The sequence below is a fragment of the Lagopus leucura genome, unplaced genomic scaffold (genome assembly GCF_019238085.1).
Source record: "Lagopus leucura isolate 7727_CA_CO unplaced genomic scaffold, USGS_WTPT01 Super-Scaffold_100002, whole genome shotgun sequence".
In the NCBI taxonomy this organism is placed as follows: Eukaryota; Metazoa; Chordata; class Aves; order Galliformes; family Phasianidae; genus Lagopus; species Lagopus leucura.
Window position 1 is genome coordinate 79,631,704 of NW_024962263.1, and position 19,267 is coordinate 79,650,970.

The 19,267-nt window shown below is 40.3% G+C and overlaps 1 protein-coding gene across 1 annotated transcript; it reads right to left on the bottom strand.

Moving 5' to 3' along the window:
- Positions 1-401: 401 nt before the first annotated feature.
- Positions 402-19,140, bottom strand: ATAD2 (ATPase family AAA domain containing 2). The gene is made up of 17 exons (XM_042869679.1): positions 18,427-19,140; positions 17,703-17,791; positions 16,701-16,860; positions 14,606-14,696; positions 13,850-14,164; positions 12,774-12,900; positions 11,454-11,637; positions 9,762-9,947; positions 8,565-8,700; positions 8,221-8,417; positions 6,920-7,079; positions 6,522-6,644; positions 6,276-6,425; positions 4,736-5,137; positions 3,927-4,057; positions 3,393-3,521; positions 402-1,695 (listed from the first exon to the last, which is right to left on the bottom strand). The coding sequence occupies exons 1-17, from the start codon at positions 18,499-18,501 to the stop codon at positions 1,657-1,659; spliced, it is 2,694 nt and encodes an 897-aa protein (XP_042725613.1). The 5' UTR covers positions 18,502-19,140; the 3' UTR covers positions 402-1,656.
- Between the last annotated feature and the right edge of the window lie 127 nt (positions 19,141-19,267).

Consider the following 19,267-nt stretch of genomic DNA (forward strand, 5'->3'; position numbering starts at 1 on the left):
AGTCACTCCTTGTAAGGATGAGATCTTTGAGCTGCCATGCAGAGAGCTGACTGCATATGATTGTATGGTGATAAGGGATGAGGAGAACCTGGGAAGCACAAGAGTGCGTTGTATGCAGCTCAGAAACTTACAGAAAAGACTGGGGATTTCTCCACTCCATCTCCATTACAAAGACATTTCCAACAAAGTCACTCAGAGAATGAGCTCAGCAAACCCCATGCACACCCCAAACAAATCTGTGATATTCACCAAGTTACAGAACAAGTAATATACATTAATGTGTGAATTCTGAATGTACGCTTTTCTTCCTCCTGCCTTCGCTACTGCCGCATAAGCAATATACCATAAACAAGGTAAGCTACTCCCATAAAGCACTTCTTTTAAAGTCTTCAGACTCATACTGTTTTTAAGATTTTTAATGAATCGAAAGAAACAAATGGACATTCATTTCTCATTAATACTCATCCAAACAATACAGAGGAAAAAAAACCCACATAGTTTAGAAATGTTGGCACACACTAGAAAGAAACAACACACATAAGAAAGCACACTCGGGGATTGCACAGTTAGGTATTTGGTGACATACCAGCAACAGATACTGCTACATATTTCATCACGATACAATTGTTTTTTGAAAACAAAACCTTCCCCCATCTTACGTTAATTTAAACAGTTGTCACATTAATTTTCTCCACTGGTTTGAAGAGGAATTGACCTCTAAAACAGAGTCTTGCTCTGATATTTCTTACATATATTTTTGGTGAAATACAGTTGATTTTCAAGAAATAGACAAATAGATTCTCTCTTCGTCACTAAGAAAATTATTTACAAATTTAATTCAACTAATAATTTACATTAAATTAATAAATATTAAAAATACTATTTTCCAGTATAAAGATTGTCACTGTTAGAAGCAAGACCAAGCATCATGTTAGGAAGTTTCAATACCAAGCCTGGCTTTGCCTCTCAAGCTGGGATTTTAATTGTTGAAAATATGCCATAGCAAAAAATCTTTGTGGAAACGTTTTCTCCCAGACTGTCTTTCTGTTGTTAATTCCAGGAAAGCCACCTGAGATGCTATCAGGCAATTTAAAAAAACAAAACCAAAGAAGTCTCTGAACTGCACTGAGAGTTTTCTAAAGGCATTAGATTTCACATGTCAGAATCAGACTCGTTTTAAAACCCTCACATACTGTGCTGTACAATATACATCACCAGGGATTTCTGCAGAAAAAAATATGTGTCTGAGAAAGGATGATATAGGCTTATCCATTTCTCCATCCTTTTCTTTTAAGAAGAGGCACTGGAAGCATCTGGAAGACATTCACATCTACGTTGTGACAAAGGCACTGACTGCAGTACTTCACAAAGCACACAACACGAGGTTAAGGTGCTGTGCATTGCAGAGGACGGCTGAACGCACTGATCTCAGAAGACCGTACTCCTTCTGTCTGAGTTCGCTATTCATCACAAAATATCAACAAATACAGGGAAAGAATACAAAATAAACACACTTAAAAAGAGTTTCTGAACATTAAAAATATACATTAAGATATATTTGTTCTATCTACATAAAGTACTGAATTACACGCAACAATAACAGAAGAACATCCAACGAAAACAACTTTGCAGAACAGAAATCAAGGATGTCACAGATCACATTCGTGCTAAGGCTTTAAATTCTTTCTTCATTACCTAATAAGAAAAAAAACAACAAAAATATCAGTAAGCAGAAATAAAACTGATCAACGTTTTCTACTTTTCCACAAAATGAATAAAGAATTCATAATGACACCCAATTGTTAGTCACAGCTAATAAACAGTGTGCTGCCTCTCTCACAATGCCTTGTTATCCCCTTTAGCTTCAGATACATCCTCATGCATCCAAACTGGAGATTACCACGTAGAGACTCTATGGATCTATACCATAGAATAACAAAATGGCCAGGGTTAGAAGGGACCTCAAGGAACATGAATCTCCAACCCCCTTGCACAGGCAGGGCCACCAACCTCCCCATTTAATACTAGACCAGGCTGCCCAGGGCCCCATCCAATCTGGCCTTGAACACCTCCAGGGACGGGGCATCCACAGCCTCTCTGGGCAGCCTGTTCCAGCACCTCACCGCTCTTTTGGTAAAGGACTCACCTCTGACATCCAACCTCAATCTTTCCCCCCCTCAACTTCAAACCATTTCCCCTTGACCTGCTATTATCTACCCTTTCAAAGAGTTGACCCCTCTCCACCCCCATTTGTAGGCTCCCTTTAGGTACAGAAAGGCTGCAATGAGGTCATCCTACAGCTTTCTCTTCTCCAGGCTGAAATACATCAACAAGTAAAAGGTAGAAAATAAAAGAAAATGGCTTGCTTGAAGTATTACAAGTTAAGTAACAAAGGCTCTCAAGCCCTGAAATAAAATAAATCCCTTAAATAAATCCCTTCTCAAGCTAAAACATATTGTTATCCTAGCTGAGAGAAGGGTGCAGCTTTTCCAAGGGTGGCTTCCCTTAATTCAAACACTGTTGACTCTCCCAGTCAGAACAGAGCATCTGTTATAACTCTTTATCAGATGTGGAAGAAGAGATAGAGATGATTGGTGCCTAAACAAAGAGGCTTCCTCTTTCCAAGGCAGACTGAGAGGCATAAAGAATTTTATCTGTTCTCAGGCACAAGCGACTCAAAGACAAATGGGTTCAAGGATCCTAAGTCTAAAGACTGAATAACCATCACATCCAAATTGATGCAATACTGGGAATGCCTGACTTGGACCACGGTGCCTCAGGAAGATTTCTGTTGAGTTCTGACAACTCCAAAATCCTCTCTTACAGGAAGAGATCAGAGAGCTGGACCCGTTAGTGTACAACTGGCACAGGCAGAAATCTCCCTTTACGTCCAATTACAGATGCTCAAGCACACTGGTTAAAAATTGAGACTTTTCTCTAGTCTCACTAGAATCTCTCCTGTTAATGTTTCATACTTTAATTGCTCTTAAGGGTGGAACGTCTACCAAGTATCACCGTGTCTTCCTGCCTGCAGGGGTGAAAGAGGAAGCAGAACACTGAGAAAAGCACCCCTTCACAGCCCCCCACCCTTAAGTCAGTTCTCAAGAAAAACTACTGACAGATTAATGCTAACTGCTTGGAAAGGGCCGTGTGGGTGACTCATTGTCTTCAAGTTCAAGCTTTTTCCTGCTGAAACCACCAATCATGCCAAATCTAACAATGGTTTTGCAATATGGAGAAGTGCCTCCCAGACTGAAATGACAAAGTCTTACTTTGGTTTTTGTCTTTGCACAGACAACAAAACAGTGAAGAGTAATGCTAAAGCAGCACGATCTCCAGAATGCACATACACTGCATACCAGTGATAGAACATGCTATAAGACAAAAATTACCTTCAGTAATTCGGTTTTGTCATAATCGTCTCGGTGTTGATAAATACACTGACAAATTTTAGCATATAATTTTTCAAAATAGAATATATCAGCCTCCTTTGTTAGATCAGTGACCATATCCAGCAGTTGCTGAGGAAAAAAAAATGGGAAAAATACAAGTTTAGAATAGCAAAAGATCCTTGGCTCTTCTGTTTTTGGAAGCTTAGCAGTAACATTAATAAGTAACAGTACTAGCAGGTTGTCAGTGGGCTGCTTTAAGGTAAAAGGGCTGGTTGAATTTTAACACTGAGGTGGAGAAACTGCCTCCTAAGACAATGCTTACCAGAAGTAAAAACAGCAACCTACAGAAACCTACAGCAGCTGTAGGTGTGGAAACACATCAATCACAGCCCATGGTAGGTTGATTTGTGCTATATATCCCTGCCGTTAACTGTGTAAATTGGCACTGGTTAACAACTGCCTCAATTGATAACTGTACATAAAGCAAAAATATGTCCTATTTCACAATTTAAACAAAGTTGAACTTAGACGTACTTTGAGCTCACAGTAATCCACCATCACTACAATAGGTGACTCTGTCATAATGTCCATCACTTTTTCAGCACTCGTGTGCCTCTGTTCGGTCTGAGAACATCTTGCACGAGTCACGGGAATTACACAAGGATCTGGAATGACACAAATTTCCTCTGTCACATTTTCTGTTGATCTGGAATACAACGTCCATGAAGCATCCTGTACTGGGATGCAATCTCCCTCTACAAATACAGACACAGCACTGTTACAACTCCTTCACTGAGCAACGCTTGGCTTCTATCTTCTTTCCAGCTAAAGTCAGTCCTCTGCCAAAATGAGAAATTCAGAGCAAAAAGAGCACTAGAGAGTACAGAAGGATAAAAGAGGGAAAAGAAACAGTAATGTTGCCATTACAACACCTCATGCTACTCCAAAAAGAATTCAAGTTAGGAAATATCTTACATCGCAAACATTAGGATGCAAGTCTTCTACCCCACATGCTACTCTGGATCCACACAGCCTCAAGTGCATTTTTTTAATCTGACACTGCTCATTACTGGAAAGTTCCTCGTACAACAAAAGAATGTCAACAAATGCTGTTTTTCAGTTAGGTAACATTAGAAAGACAGATCTTAGGAAAAAAAGAGCAGCTACAGAAAAACTTGAGCTTGGCTTACATCATTACATGGGCAACATTGCTATTGAAGAAACTGCTGATTCTCTGGAGATGTAACACAAATAATAGAATGAATTCAAAGGCTAATAATAAATAATACAATCCTCCTTAGATGGAATGTGGAACTAAATGTTCTGTTGGACATTTCACTTACCATTTGCCTCTTGCTTTTCAGAGGAGTCTGGTTTTTGGCAAACACCACTTTCCCTTCTCAGGTCTGAGTGTCCAGGCAGCCCGACACTCTCCTTTTCACCAGCAGATGTATCCATATCAAAAAGCCCCCCCCCTCTCTCCTTTTCTGATCCAGCTTTATTTTCATTGCTGTTTGTCTGCCGTTCCTGAAGAACAGTTTCACTTTCTTCCCAAGTAGAAGCCTGTGAGCGTTCAAATTCAGTCTGATCCATGTTAGAAATATAGCTTGCCAGAAAATCTTCTCCGTCCCTCTCATTTGGGTCATCTTTGGGAATTGTATTCTCTTTATTGAATTGAAAAGACCTTCTTCTCTTTGCAATGGAAAAAGAGGAATCGGTTTTTTTGTGTTTTCTTTTTGACACCTCTACAAAGAAACAGTAGAAAAAGCAAACCAAAAGATTACGAAAATAACTCTTTCAAAATCCATCATCTTCATTTTACTTGACTTACAAGGAAACCAACCAAAGGAATTGAAGCACACACTCCCTACGTTCAGAAAAAAGTTCAATCTTTAATAGTGAACCAACCCCATTAAAAGTCAACTGCTTCATTTCATTCGCAAAATCATCATCTTCAAGATGTTACAGGCAGACAACTCTTCCCTTCAATAGGAATTATTTCTAAAAAGCAAGGTAAGACACTTCATCTTACGACATGAACAACACAGACAAACAGCCACACAGCCTTTAAAGTTGCTATCACACTCCAGTCTTTGAAAGCTAAATACATATTAAGAAGAGTTTAATTAAAGAGACAACTTGAAGGCAACATTCAAAGGAGAAAAAAAACAGCCTGTAAAGACTGACACGCCATATGCTTTCTGGTTCTGTTAACCTTGTTACAAACAAACTTTGTGGTTTTGCCCAACAGAAAAGCCCACCGTGCTTCGTATTTACGTAAGATTGCACAAAATGTGAGTGAACTCGGTGGCAAGATTCCCACTCACTCCTGAGATCAGGAATCTTTACAACATGTCATGTGTTCCGATGGAAAGAAGCCAAAGTCTCTTCATGCCCTACTCAAAGGAGCAGGAAGAAATAATGACTGTTCCCTTTCCATCTCTATTTTTATAGCTCCTCACTTTTTCTTCACTTTCACCCTTCAGTTGGAAATAACAGTAAAGGGGTAGCAAGTATTTTAGCATTCTGGGGACAGAAGGGAGGAGAGAAGGAAGATGCTCTTTTGCATCATTGAAAACTAGCTGAGTATTCAGAAACCATGATACCAAGAATTAGCAATTTGGGAGCCACTCAACGTCAGTTCAGTCATCAAGACCAGTGTTTTGTACCGGTAGGCCAACTTTTTATTTGAACTTTAATTCATAACCGTACTGATGGATGACCTCTGGATTTATCTCACTTTTTGAAGTAAATTCAAAAACATAAAACCACTGGCGTGACAGGTTTCTCTGATGCCTGACTCTTTATGTCACAATAACACAGGAGATAGTATCAGTGACATTGGCAAGTTCACCCAGAAAGTCTGAATAAATTGCAACTTGCCCTTGGAGACAGGTGTACTGGCATCTACAGGTGTCACTGTCATCTTTGTTTTGTCACTGCACTCGGCATCTGTTTTCTTACATCCAGGAGCAGAGTTTTCCTTTGCCATCACTGTGTAGAAATCTGGAGCATATTCTGAAGAGCTGCAACCTTGCGATAAAGCACAGAAAGCAAAGAAGTCTGTCTTGCATTTTCAGTTACAAATACAGAGACGAGTCTTAAAATCCTGACCCTTCAAACACATACCTCTTTTCTTACGAGATTCTTTAATTTCTTCACAACGCTGTTCTAAATCTTCATCTATCTCTTCCTTCACAATGGAATATGCAGTGTCTTTCAAACTACAAGCTCTGTGCCTAATGAGACGATCTGAAATTTTACAGGCAGAACTTAGGCAGTGAAACTCTTGATCACAGAGAAAAAAGTTGCTCTGCATTGGTAGTTTCTGAAAAAGGATATCTCAGGGAATACTTTTATTTACATTAACACTTACATTCCACATCCAAGCAGTTAAGTGCCACAAAATCTACAATCTGACAAGCAATGCTGTCCATGGATGTTAAAAAGGATCTGATGCAGTCTATCGCCTACGCACACCATTGATCCGTCTATGCATTGTACAAGGATCAAAAGTGCTAACTCACCTGCAGGGTCTTTATCCGGGTTATATTCTAAGGCATTACTACAGATGAGATCAATATCTTCCAGGAAATCTCCTGCAGTTAGGTACTGGTGCAAATCAATCTTAGATAAAACCGTTGAAAGATCCATTGGATGCTTAATAACTGTGTCATAGTCAGGCACCTACAGATGGAACAGAAACGTTCAGAGGGTTTATTGGACTCGCACATCATCTACCAAAATTCTTCATTTTAAAAACTTCAACTAAATGACTTCTTAAAAGCCCTGAACATTTGTGACATCAGGAGATACTGAAATTAACTAGCAAACTGTTGGGAAATGGAAGGGCTCTTTATAACTTGTTGGAAATGGAATAAAGAAAAAGAAACAGGGAGGTCAGAAGCACACAGAGAGTACAAAACAGATTCGTTTTACTTTGTCTCAGAAAAATCACAACAGAGAAATCTGGGGAAGTCACCCAGCATTCTCTTTGTTGTTGGCAGTGAGAAAAAGGCTGCATGAATTGCACCTGAATGAATGTCAATGCTGGCATCTACTTCAGAATGAGATGACTGGACTCAGAGGTGCAGACTGTTTTACTCAGACTGTAAGAGGAGCCTAATGACTAGTTGAGATGAGGACATATATATTTGTTTAGATTATTCACACCTCAGGAACGGAGGGGAAAAGTCAGCAGATCCCTAAGGGAACAGGACTTTGCTGGTACGCAGCTCTATGAAAACTACAGGTGACTTGTAATGATACACCCCTGATTTAGACTTATGCAGTCACTACAGGAGATAAGGGGACCTAAGAAGTACATGGGAGAAAGAAGAAACCACACAACACTTACGGATGATCTCATACTGAGTATTCCCAGATGAAACAGAGAACAGAATCTCAAAACTATTTTACAAACTGCTGCTTCTACTCCTGTTCCCACAGAAACAATGGGCAGTCCACAAAAGTGCTCTAGGCCTTATTAAAATACTCCCATAAACGACATTTGTCATTATAAAGAAAGATGCCTCTATGTTTTCCAGTGCTATGGTGTGTCTTATCAAAAATCTTTTGAAAAGCAAACTGTGTTGGCTTTTGATCTGATGTTTTAGAACAGAAATAAAGCTTTGACTGAATATTCAAACAACAGACAGCTGAGAGCCTAAAGAAATCAGCAAAAGTAAAAGCTCTTCCTGCTTCTTGCAATATCACTAAGAGTACAGTCCTTAAAACAAGGAGAAACCTTCCTATACAGAGCTCACAAACACTGAGAAATTACACGCACACATAGATGAAATGGCATTATAGATCAACATCACTTTACCTCCTCTGGGTCAACAGGCTTTGTGAAGGCCTTGAAACGTCTGTCGACAGCAAGTCTGTGAGTAACATCCCTCAAGAAAATTCGAAGTTCACGCAAGGTATTTTTCTCCTGCTCCTCCAGACACTTCATTTCTTCCTCTGTCAGAGGTCGAGGTTCAGGTGGTGGTGCTACAGGCAATACTTCCAATGTCTGCCCAGCTTCAATTAATCAGAAAATTTTAGCCAATGTCAGGTACTCAAATACAAGCACATGCAATAAGTACTGATAGAAAACTGCCACCCAAGCAAATACTGAACACCTAGTAACTTGCAGTTAGGAAAGTTTCAGATGTTGAATATCCTCACCTGCTTTCCTTCTTGAAGCGGGAGGTTGAGCAGCTTGAGTCAAGATCAAGTCCTCAAAAAAATGTTTTCTTTCATCCTCACTGGGAGATTGGATATTGAAAACTTCTCCAAAATCACTGCTAAACAATGTTTGTACCTAAAGCACAAAGAGAAAACTGTAGGATAAACTGGTAACGTTGTGACATTCACAACATCTAAGACCACTCACTTTGTACTGACTTCCCTTGCTGCCCTTTAATTTTAACCTGCATAGTAGCTAGAGAAGGAAGAGAAAGGATTCAGTTCAGTAAACCAGAGAGAGCTTTCTAATAAGTTTTTATTTCTGTATTTAAATAAGGTCTCAATTTGCACGTTTCTAAGGTGCAGTCTATTTTTCTATCTTTACTATCAAGAGGTAGGGAAAGAATTTCAATATTATCTTAGAAGGAATTGATTTACCAGTATAAAAACTTCTGTGGAAACTTAAGCACTCCCAAAGCATTTCATAACAAACACATCTAGGCAATACCGTCTTCCCCTTGAAGCACTGAGACAAAGCAATCAGAGTGAAAACAGCACATTTCCATTCTGAACACTTTAATGCAGACTCTTAGAAGTCTGCAAAGGATTCATCATTAAGCACATGTACGCTTATTGAAGTTCAGTTAGAAATACAATAAAAGTTGGATTTCAAAGTTACTTAGAAAGAAGTTGGAACTCAGCTTCCGATTTGAATCTTTAGCCTTTACAAAGAAAGGGATGGATTTTTTTTCCTAGAAGTGTTGCAATCTTAACTTATTCTAAATTACATTTAATTACTAGCATTTCATCCACCCTACTATGCAATGGCAGTACATCACAAGAAATGTTCTCACTAAAAATATATTTTTGCTACCTCCATTGTAAGGACTGCACAGTCTGGACAAAGTAGATACCCAACTGCCTTGCAGTCATTCAAATTATTGTCTGAAGTAAATTTACCTTACCTGCTTGTGAGAAGGAGGGGAAATATTGGGTCAAAGTTGGTCATTTGACTCATAAAACACTTGAGGCAAATGCTTTCACCATTTTTATTCTAAGCAAATTTGAAGGGATTTGTTAGGGAGCCTAAATCATGACAGTATGCATTTTCAGAAAGCACAGTACTCCAATGCCTCAAGTGTTCCTCAAACAACAAGAAACTGAATGAAGAGTTAAGAGAAGCATTGACAGAAATACCTCATCCGGGAGAGCTGTGTGACAGACATCTGATGTTGCAAGCAGCAAGACTGGAGCAAATGTTGGAATGTTCCGAATTAGTGATAGAAAGGTAGCTTTCAGCGTAGCTCCAACACTGTCCCACCACAAATGGATGTGTGGGATATAAATTATGCTTGGTGCTGTCCTCTGAGCTTCTCGGATCAACTAGCAAAACAAAAGGTTGGATGAGACAACTCAACCATGTAGAATAGGCTGCTAATCCATAAGTCTACGTATCCATCAAACTATCCTAGGAAACACATGTACACAAAGCCAAACCATCAAAACAAACTAACTAAAGAACCACTAAGAGGGCAAAATTGCTACTTTTGCTCCAATATACATCACTGCTACACAGACAGAATCAGACCTGAATCTGCCTTTATTCAAAACTTCTTAGGTATGAGAGAACTCCAAAAGAGCCTTGCAACTCAAGCAGTGTGGTGGCGTGCCAGAAGAACCAAGCCTAACCCCTCAGCAAGCTGTTTTAGTCTAGCTCAATTCCTACATGATTGTGGCTGCACCACTTCCAATTCAGAGCAGACACGTATCCAAGTCAGTCTGCAGCACAGTCTGAAGAAACAAAGGCTTAGGTGAAAAGATGAGGGCTGCACTGCAAAAGAATCCTAGTTTTAATTCATATTTTCTGGTACATTTTTGTGAGGTCTTCAGCCTGAACAAATGGTTCTGTAACTCAGTTTCTCCTTAGCAAAGGATTCATCAGATCAGACAACAAGCTCAGGAAGTCCAACAAGCCACTGCCCACATATGGCACAGCACACAAGAGGACATGCATCTACCACATGGCAAGCATCCTTACACGACACATTTCTCTGTGCGCTCTTTCATGCTATCAGCATTCAGGTTGCACCAGCTGCAAGATGGGAAGCGTATATCCAGGCAGTGACTTGACACCATGGTTCTATGGCCACAGACACAGCCATCACACAACAAAAAAGGAAACGTGTGACAAAGGATAACCAGTCACATATCATGCCTGTCCTTACTTGTACTGCCCTCAAATGCTTCTAATAAAGAAGAAAAGTGACTCCCAACAACAGATTTTTTGCCTGAAAGCAAATTGGCTCTAGGATCTGTTTGTTTCTTCTAGTTAAGAAAAACCTCTCCACTGTACAAATGTAGGTGTTGTGATTTTTAAGGCACTTATTGCATGTACTGCAGCAGCACAAAACATATAAGATGGACGTGTAACAAACATAGAAAACTATCAACAAAAAACCCAGACACTTCCCTGAAACATTGGTTGCCTTACAAATATAACAACAACAACAAAGGATACAGAACTGCAGAATATGCAGTCTGATGCAGAGCCATCTACTGGGAGCACAGTCTTAGAAGGTAATGAAAATTACTTTCTGAATCCTATTGAGACGAGCAGGATTTCCTGCCACAGAGAGAGGATTATTAGCAGCATCTTTCAGATTCCTGAATTGCATTCTTGCTGTTAAATTTGCAGTGAAAACTATGGCCATGTACAACATTCCTACTGTGTAGGACTAGATTAAAAGAAAAAAAAGGTGATTTTTCAGACATGAACAGAACAATAATGCCACTGCCACTAGCAATGAATTTTGCTCATCTTGCAACTCAATTGACTGTTTACATTAATTAATGAGATTGTGAGATTAAAGAGTAAAAAAAAAAAGATACCTGTGCACATGTCTCTTCAGGTGATGACGTGTTAACAAATAAAACTGACATGTCCAGAGTATGAACTGGAAACATTTCCAGAGCATGCAAAACAGCAGGTGCCAAGTGGGATGCCTGGCCACATCCTGCCTTTCCTGCTAACAGCAGATGTGGCCTGCAGGATGTAGGCTGCCAGTAAGCTTTCCTAGAAAAAGAACAGTAAAAAAAAAAAAAAAGGAAAAAAGAAATAGACACAAAGATGTTCAAAGTATTTCTTTTCTATATATGCATATATTTACAGTACTCTTCATATTCCAGCAAGTCAAGTTCTGTGACCAGGAAGTCTATCAAAACCCATGTTCTTACAACCTGCTTACTGCCCCCTAAAAAATCCTACTAATCCCTGTCATATCTGCCACTCATCTTGCTCTTCTAATTAATGGCTCCTAAATTTGTGCATGGAGGTTGTCCAGCTAAATACACACCTGACAACTGGCTAGTTACCTGAGATGAAGTAGCACAACTTCCAGCACACACCAATCTGGATGTCACTGTCAGCCAGACACTAACCTTCAGTAGGGCTCTCATTCAAGTTATTGAGTTTTGACTACCTCTGTCAAATTTAGCTCGCCATAATTGGCCATAATTACTGGAAAAGGTAGGAAGAAAGGAGCAGAGCAATGCTGTTAGAAAAGAATGGGTGTGGGCACTGAAATACATTGGCCATATCTAATGGAGCACAGAGTTGGACTCCTTGAGTTACAGCAGTATATTACATACAAATAAAATATTTCTTTATAGGGCAGAAAATTTTCTGAACAGCGCAGCAATAGGATTGAGAAAAAAAAAGTTTGATTTGGCTGCAATAACATCATCTAACATCTGAGCTGTGGGCTTGACTTCCACATGAGAACATTAACAGAAGTTAGTGGATGAATGGTAGCAAAAACAGTTTTGAGTTCCTGCTACGTAATTTGCTACTGGTTTAACAGTCCTGGAAAACAGATGGGCAAGAGGGCTGCACAAATCCACACAGGCTTTTAAAGCTGAGATGATAGATAGAGTTCCATGGTTTTGAGTATTCTAAATCAACATGCTCTAATAGCCTGAGGATCACTTGGCTTAGGTAAAGAAAGCTGATTTTTTCAGTTTTGAACTTGATCAGTTCTAGCAATGCATTTTATTAGAAGTTCAGTACCTTCATGCTTACTTCTTGCAAATAACTATCACCCCCTCAACACACACATTTGATTCTACTTCAACATCTACCACCCCCCATATTTGTAACAGCCAAAACTGCTGAAAAAGTAGAATTTAAATGCAATTGGAACAGACATTTACCTACTAAAATCAAGGAATTTTCCCTGTGGTCTGCGAATCGTTGTATCTGTTACATTCTCTTCAAAGATTGAGGGGGATTCATAATTTCTGTCAAATGCATCACCTTTTAAGAAAGAATTTAAATTGCCTGAAAGACAAAAGAGGCTTGTTATTTTTTCCTAAACGCTCTGTACCTCTTTCTCTTGCTCTTCAGCTTCAAAATCAATGTCAAAACCCCTTCTTCATTTCAGGTCACATGCTGACTGTTATTTCCTAGAGATCATCCTGCTACTGATCTACGGAGGCTGCACATCTCTGCAGTGCTGCTCCTTTAAGTTTCACAACATGTATAAAGTATGTTTCTCAGTTGTTCATTCTTTTCCCCATAGAATAAATATAATTAGGAACAATTTGTGTAGTTCTGAAATAGCTAAAAAATCCAAGAAGGCTATTACTTCCTGGAGCAGGTTCTCACAGTGGAAACATGGAGATTAAGGATGTGGTGGCCACAGACCCCCTGGTCTAGGACCAATAAATCATGACAGTGACAAACCCATCTTCTATCTAATTAAGGATCCTTAAAGATAACTGAAGGAGAAAATAATGGAAGGCAGGCAACAGAACGGCAGGGCAATTACCAATCCCCTACCCTTTCTGCTTCTGTTTTACCAAAGCAAATGAAACTACCAGCTCTGCTGAGAGTAACACTAGTAGAATATTCTCCAGAAATCAGCATGTCACTCTAAAGGGATCTCCATTAACCAGGACTGGAACGAGCCTTACGCTTCAATACTTATCTCTGTCTCTACAAATGCTAAATATGTTAGCAACTGTTGGAAACAGGATGCTTTAGCAGAGAATGTGTACTGCTCTCCTATGTATCGAGCCCTTCAGTACTTCCATCTCACGTTTCACTTTAGAATCCAGAATAAATGCTATGCATTATATTCCACCAGTTACTCCCATAATAAAAGCATGCACACACAAATCATAAACTTCTATCACTGTTACATCTGAAGTGTTTGTGTACACTGACTGCACAAATCAGAAGCTTTTGCTTTGGCAAAATCTTGAAGAAGTGGATCCTGTTGTTATACCTTGCTGCTGGTCCTTCTTCAGTGCAAGCTCTGCATGAGGAAATACCCTCTGTAGGGCTTGTAAGATTCTCGAGAGTGTATTTCCTAGGAGTGGTGCCATAATAGGTGACAGTGCTTGGCCCGGTGATGGCACAGCCCTCCGTGACGCCGGAATGATTTTCTGCATAGCCATCATAAAATCTTCCGCTTTTATTTTAATAGAATTGACGTCGAGTTGCAATTTCTCACTACTGGAGTAGATCTGAGGATAGCGTCGGCGGAGGGCACAGAGAGCAGCCTCAGCACACAAAGATTTTATGTCAGCTCCGCAGTACCCTAAATAAACAAAGAATTAAGTGTTACATCAGTCTCAGGCAAAAACATGAGCCAAAGTCCAGGTTTCCAAGATGCAACATTTAAAGAATTCGCAGTCCGAAAAACAAGTGGGTTAACAGAGAATTTAAGCTATTACTGCACAGCAGGGAAGTTTTGTTCTGTGACTGACTGCCTGGTATCCAAGGCCTGTGAAACAGTTTCCTAATCCCAACTTTGTTCTGGGGCAAGATGCCTCAAACCCATTCAATGTTCTGAGACAACAATGACAACAACAAAAGGGATGCAGATGAAAGCAGCTAATTTTGACTGCTGCGAAGGCACGCCAGCTGCCTCATGGACTGGTTCTGCAGCACAGCACAACAGCTTGGGTACCGCTGGGTACAAGATAAGACTCCTTGGAACTCAGTCACAGCCACTAACACGTTTTGTTTTCAGTCTTACCAACACATTCTGTAGCAAGCTCATCTATAAAGGTGTCCAGCAGCTTAGGAGTCCAGTCACAGGTATGGATCTTGAAAATTTCTTTTCTAGCCTGGAAACAAAAAATTGTTGCGTTTCATTTTGTCCTATGTTTTTGTAAAAACAGCAACAACAAAAGAAACAACACTCCCTCAAAAGCTTCATAATACTACAAACAGTTTGCTTGTCTGCTAAACGTTTGGTGCAGTTGACACGATAGAGGGAAAGGATGCCATCCACAGGGACCTGGACAGGCTTATGGCCTGGCTTATGGGCTATGGGCTATCAGGCTTATGGGCTATGGCTATCAGGCTTATGGGCCCATGCCAACCTCATGAAGTTCAACAAGGCCAAGCACAGGGCCCTGCACCTGGGTTGGGGCAGTCCCAAGTACAAATACAGGCTGGGTGGAGAACGGCTTGAGAGCAGAGAAGGATTTGGGAGTGTTTGTTGATGAAAGACTCAACGTGAGCTCGCAATGCACACTTGCAGCCCAGAAGGCCATTTGTATACTGGCATGCATTGAAAGAAGTGCAACCAGCAGGTTGAGAGGGGTGACTCTGCCCCTCTGCTCTGCTTTTGTGAGACCCCACCTGGAGTATTGTGTCCACTTCTGGGGCACCAACACAAGAAGGACATTGAGCTGCTGGAGCAAGTCCAGAGGGCCACAAAGACGATCAGAGGGCTAAAGCATCTCCTCTATGAGGACAGGCTGGGAGAACTGAGGCTTTTCAGCATAGAGAAGTCTCCAGGGAGATCTTATAGTACCTGAAGAAGGTCTACAGGAAAGCTGGGGAGGGACTTTTTATAGGGAGAAGGAGTGACATGACAAGGGGAAATGGGTTTAATCTGGTAGAGCATAGATTTAGACTAGATAGTAGGAAGAAATTCTTCACTGTGAGGGTGGTGAGACACTGGAACAGGTTGCCCAGTGAGGTTGTGGATGCTCCCTCCCTGGAGATGTTTAATGCCAGGCTGGATGGGGTTTTGAGCAGCCTGGTTTAGAGGGAGGTGTCCCTGCCTATAGCAAGGGGATTGCAAGTAGATGATCTTTAGATCACTCCCAACCCAAACCATTCTATAGTTAATTTAATATGTTCATTTTCAAGCAGGAAATCTAATAATTCTAAGTTTATTTATCTTTTTTTCTGAGAACCTGCAGTTAAAGAAAGGGCAATTCTAGTTTACGTAAAAGTTTCCAAAATACGTGACCTAATGATCTTCAGCAAAAAAGCATAGAAAACTATCATGAAAAGCATTTTTTTATTTTCCCCCTCCAAGAAATTTCTCTTAAATTTGGAAAATTTCATGGTGACAGTCCCATCAGTTCACTGCACTTGCTTTTCTGTCAGTTCATTCAAGTAAAGTAATTCTAGTACCACTCTTCAAGCTGCTGCAATTTCTGTAAAGAAAATAACTATGACTCAAACTAGACACCAGTTGTAACCTTGGTTAATCACTGCCACTGAACTAGAAGCTTCCCAAGCCCTTCCCCTCTGCAGCGCACTTCACATCTTCACCCAAGCCTCTGTCAATATGAAGCAGTAAGAATGTCAGCTATTACAGGTAACTCCCAATTAGAACAATCTAATGAAGTACGCCTCCATCCACTCATAAGTGAATTACTGAGACCAAGAGCAGAATTTCAAGGTGAAAATGCCCAAGCAGATTAAGTAATTAAGCAAACAAAACAACTTTGGGAAAGCTCCGAATACATTCCATCACCAGTCATGATACAAGTTTTTATGCAAGCAAAAAGTAATCATTGAGGATGTACACCACTTCCTTCACCTTCAAGATGAGAACAATAGTTTAAAGGCAATTTGCATTTTCATTCCTTCTTAAAACATGCCAGTGACAAGCAACATCCTGTTTTTCTTGACTAGTCACAGTGAAACCAAAAATAATGTAGAGTGAACTACTTGCTGAAGTTGTCATCATATATATTCAGCAGCAGATTTGCTCCGCACAGTATGGAAGTGTCTCCAGATATCAGCCTTTCATCCAATCTGCACAACTTTTTGCTATGAAATCCGACTTTGTCACATTAGCATTAAGGTTGTATTTACTTTCTGACCTCTTTATTTGGGAGGCCAAAGAAGAATTCGCGGTCAAAGCGTCCAGGTCTTCGTAACGCTGGATCGATGGAATCCAGTCGGTTGGTCGCACCGATGACAACCACCTCCCCTCTGCTGTCTAACCCATCCATGAGTGCCAGAAGCGTTGATACGATGGAGCTGATAGAAAAAATACAGTTTTTATTCACCGGTTCAGTAAGTTTTGATACAATCCACATGACTTAGTGTTGTGTTCAGCTTTGAGCACCTCAATACAGAAAGGACACTGAGCTTGCTGAAACAGGTCTAAAGAAAGCCAACTAGGCTTGTGAAGGGCTTGGAGAACATGGCCTGTGAGAAGCTAGTTAAAGAAACTGGGGCCATTTAGCTTGGGGAAGAGGAGGTTGAGTGGAGACCTTATGGCTCTTCTCAAATATCCGAAAGGTGATTGCAGTGAGTGGGGTTGGTCTCTTCTCACTGGTGGCAGGTGGCAGGATGAGGGGAAATGGCCTCAAGTTGCACCAGGGGAGGTTTAGGTTGGATATCTTTACTGAAAGGGTTGTAAAGCGCTGGAATAGGCTCCCTAGGGAGGTGCTGAGTCTCCATCCCTGAACGTGTTTAAAAACCATTTGAATGTGGTGCTCAGGGACTTGATTTTGCAATGGGTTGTTAGTTAGGGTAGTATAATTAGGTTGTGTTTGGACTTTATGATCTCGAAGGTCTTCTCCCACCTGAGCAATTCTTTGATTCTATTACTTTCTCCAGTGAGTACTCAAAAAAGGACACAATTCTGTTGATGCTCATCAGTGACTCATTTTAAGACAGACAAAAATAGGTAAGGTAACACAGACCTTGTGCTAGTATTGAGCAAGTGAACTGTTTTCAACTGTTGTCTCAAATAATCTCAAGTTTAGGAGCACCGAGCTACAAGTTTTCAGGATAAATTAATGAGGAATACAAAGTGGTCAGCATCGCCCCTCCCACTCCCAGCAGATTCTACGTAGACATAGAAAACATAATACCTATGAATCTGGTCTTGTTTACTGGACCGGACAGGAGCAAGACCATCAATCTCATCGAGGAAAATAATTGAAGGCCTCATGCGATATGCCTAGAGTGAAAATCAGTAATACTGTAAGTGTAAAACAGCACTGTTTCAAGAGAAAACACATGAAAGACATTATGGTTGGCATGTCACTGGAACTAGATTTTTTTTAGAGTAACATCAGGGATCTCTACTTGTTGACTTGGAGTATCTGACATAAGTAACAGAAAGCATCAGTCTACATCAACCTACCGTGACCAGGTGACAGGAAACAAATCATTCCAGTAGTTGTTACAGCTATTTGGCAGCCATAAAGAACAAGCAGAACTTAATTCAATTACAGGTTGTGGAAGCAGGCCTCCTCTATGAATTTAAAGAACCCTGCTTTCAGACAGCATCTGTTTCCCTCTGATCTAAAGCCATCATCTCTTGCCTCTTGCAGCCTTCTCTGCGGCTGTTCTGGTGGGAGGAAATTTTTTTGCTTTGAAAGCTTTTCTCATTTTGATCTTTTCCCATTTCAAGTCTCTGATCCAAATTATGGAGGCAATGAAAAAGCAAACGCTGACATTCCTATTTCAGTGGGGGAAAAAGCCACCAACAACCCTAACGAAGTACCCAAAAGAGGATGCTCTTAATAATGTTAATCACAGAAAATCACAGTTTCAACTGGGAATGGAATATACTGCATATTTCAATCTTACCTGATCAAATAATAAATGAAGTTGCCTTTCAGACTCTCCGACCCATTTACTGAGGCAGTCTGCACCTTTCCTCATAAAAAAAGCCACTCTCCTGTTCCCCTGGCTGCACTCATTCGCAAGGGCACGTGCAACCAGGGTCTTTCCAGTTCCTGGTGGACCATAGAACAGACATCCTCTGCAATAAAAAACGATTCAGATAGGAAAAAAAAAAACATTGTGAAGAGAAGCTATTACACCCATCATCCCTAGAACAAACAACTCCTCTTACCTAACCAAAACATTTCATGTACAAGACAACACAAATAGTTAAAGTTGGGTTAAGGTCCTGGCAGGACCTGAAGTTTTGTGCTCCGACAAAATTTCCCAAGGCAACAAAATAAATGAATAATGCAGATACCTCAGATGTACACCTGCAGAAGAGCATGTACTGCCCCAAAAGGACCTTTCCAAAAATGCTAGCAGACAAACAGGGTATTAGAGCAAACTGGGCTCAAACAAGCAACTTCTGCCCAGAAGGAGTTAACAGATGAATCACCAGGTTGCTCTTTAGCAATACACTCCACGCTCTCGCTTTCACACAAGCATGGATTTGATATCAAGACTTGTTAGTAAAGCACTTAATTCTCTCTTAAAAGACTTTAAGTTACAGGATTTGGCCTCATAGACCATCTTCTGCTGGAGAAAAACGAGGAAGTCTAATGCTGAACAGAAAATTTAAGAAAATAAACAGAAAAGGGTATTCTGCATTTTCAGATAAACATAACCATCAGCTAAGAAAGCACTAAATATGCTGCTGTTTGAATAAGAATTTCAGTGAATAAAGAAGTAAGGCTCTGGAAGG